The 1598-nt window shown below is 36.9% G+C and overlaps 1 protein-coding gene across 1 annotated transcript in view; it reads left to right on the top strand.

The window, feature by feature from the left end:
* NTRK3 (neurotrophic receptor tyrosine kinase 3) overlaps positions 1 to 674 on the top strand; it is a 217295-nt gene extending 216621 nt beyond the window's left edge. The window contains exon 13 of the mRNA XM_029284397.1: positions 553 to 674. Within this exon, the coding sequence (XP_029140230.1) occupies positions 553 to 674 (122 nt within the window). The remainder of the gene's footprint in view (positions 1 to 552) is intronic.
* The last annotated feature ends 924 nt before the right edge of the window (positions 675 to 1598 follow it).

Genomic DNA, 1598 nt, shown 5'->3' with positions numbered 1-1598 from the left:
TCATTTTTGCAGCTTGTTTGTCACTCTATTATATCAGCTTTCACTAACCCAGAAGAGAAGTGAACACTAAAAGAAGGAAAACAAACATCTACAGTTTCCTTGTTGTAAGATGGGCAGCCAACGGATTTTACAAATAAATAAGTAAATAAAAAAAATAAATTCTGTGCAGGCGAAGTTTCCTTTAAGAACAGCAACAGCAGAAAATCCCTAACATTTTCAGAGTGTCAAGTCTTGAACAGGCTGGATTTTGTATCTAAAATTATATCTAATCTTATATTTTTCATTTATAGATAAAACAAAAAGATATCAGTTTATGCACCGCATGAATATAATCCTTCTGCAGACAGTCTGATGGTTTATTCTGTTTCAGTTTGTTTTTCCAGATAATTATATGTATGTCGCTACTTCTCTATTCCTTCTTAGTCTGAATAGTTGTTTTGTGATAAGAAGATTATTTTTTTTCCTTTCTCCCACTCTTTATTATCTCTTCTGCTTTTTTTTTTTTTGTTCTCTTTTGTTCTCCCCCAAAACCCCCCATTTCCCCTCTTTTAGGTTTCAGAGAAATTATGTTGAATCCAATAACCCTTCCTGGACATTCTAATCCTCTTAACCATCATGGCATTTATGTTGAGGATGTCAGTGTTTATTTCAGCAAAGGACGTCATGGCTTTTAAAAAGAACAAAAACAAAAAAACAAAAACAAAACTCACACACAATCAACAGTGCAAAAACAAAAAAAAGGCGAAAGACAAAAAAAAAGTTAAATAAATTTAAAAAAAAACCTCGAAAGGTTCCTTGTTTCAATGTCAAGTTTGTTGGTTGTGCCCTTTGAGAGTTATGGGACACTTCACAAAAGCATGGTCTGTACACAGATCAAAGCCACCGCCTGTGTGGGATTGGACCTCAGTATTGCATCCTGCTGGAAAAAAAAAAAAACCCAAGGGGGTGTATTTTTTTTGTTTTTTTCTTCCTGCCACCAGATCAAAGGAATGTTCTTCTCTTCTGCTGGTCCTCGTCGTCTTCTTTTGTCCATCGGTTGCCGTGTTGCTACAAGGCATACATAACAGGAGCAAAAAGCAGAGCAACATTTTTGTTGTTGTTGTTGTTGTTTAAGGGGGAAAAAAAAAGATAAAAGAGCATCAAAGGATATATACCACAACAGTTGCACTTTGCCTTTTATTTTTTTATTTCGTTTTGTGTTTTTTTTCTTATCTAAAAACAAACAAGACCCAAGCAACTGATCCCAGTCCAGCAATTTTAGCTGTGATCTTTTTCTGCCTGGGAATCCTTGTGACATCACAACGTTCAGTTAAGACCACCCAACTCTCTCTCTCCCTTGCCAGTAGTCAGATTACGGGAGAATAATCCAAAGCAGGAAGAGAGGAGACGACAGAAGATATTTTAACAGAGTGAAGACCTTGGGTAAGAAAAATAAAACTGAAGGCCACCTCCTCAGTTCCCACTTCTTCCCCCCCATCCTTGTATCCCATCTAGTTGTAAAGCTATTGTACCAGAACCTATACAGAAAGCAATCAAGGGGAAAAACTGGGCCGCCCTTACCCCCCCCCTCAAAAAAAAAAAGAGATGATATTGGTGGC

Source organism: Protobothrops mucrosquamatus, unplaced genomic scaffold (genome assembly GCF_001527695.2).
Source record: "Protobothrops mucrosquamatus isolate PMUCROS unplaced genomic scaffold, P.Mucros_1.0 scaffold567, whole genome shotgun sequence".
NCBI classification, from domain to species: Eukaryota; Metazoa; Chordata; class Lepidosauria; order Squamata; family Viperidae; genus Protobothrops; species Protobothrops mucrosquamatus.
Note: the sequence above shows the minus strand (reverse complement) of the source record. Positions and strands in the feature narration are given on the sequence as shown.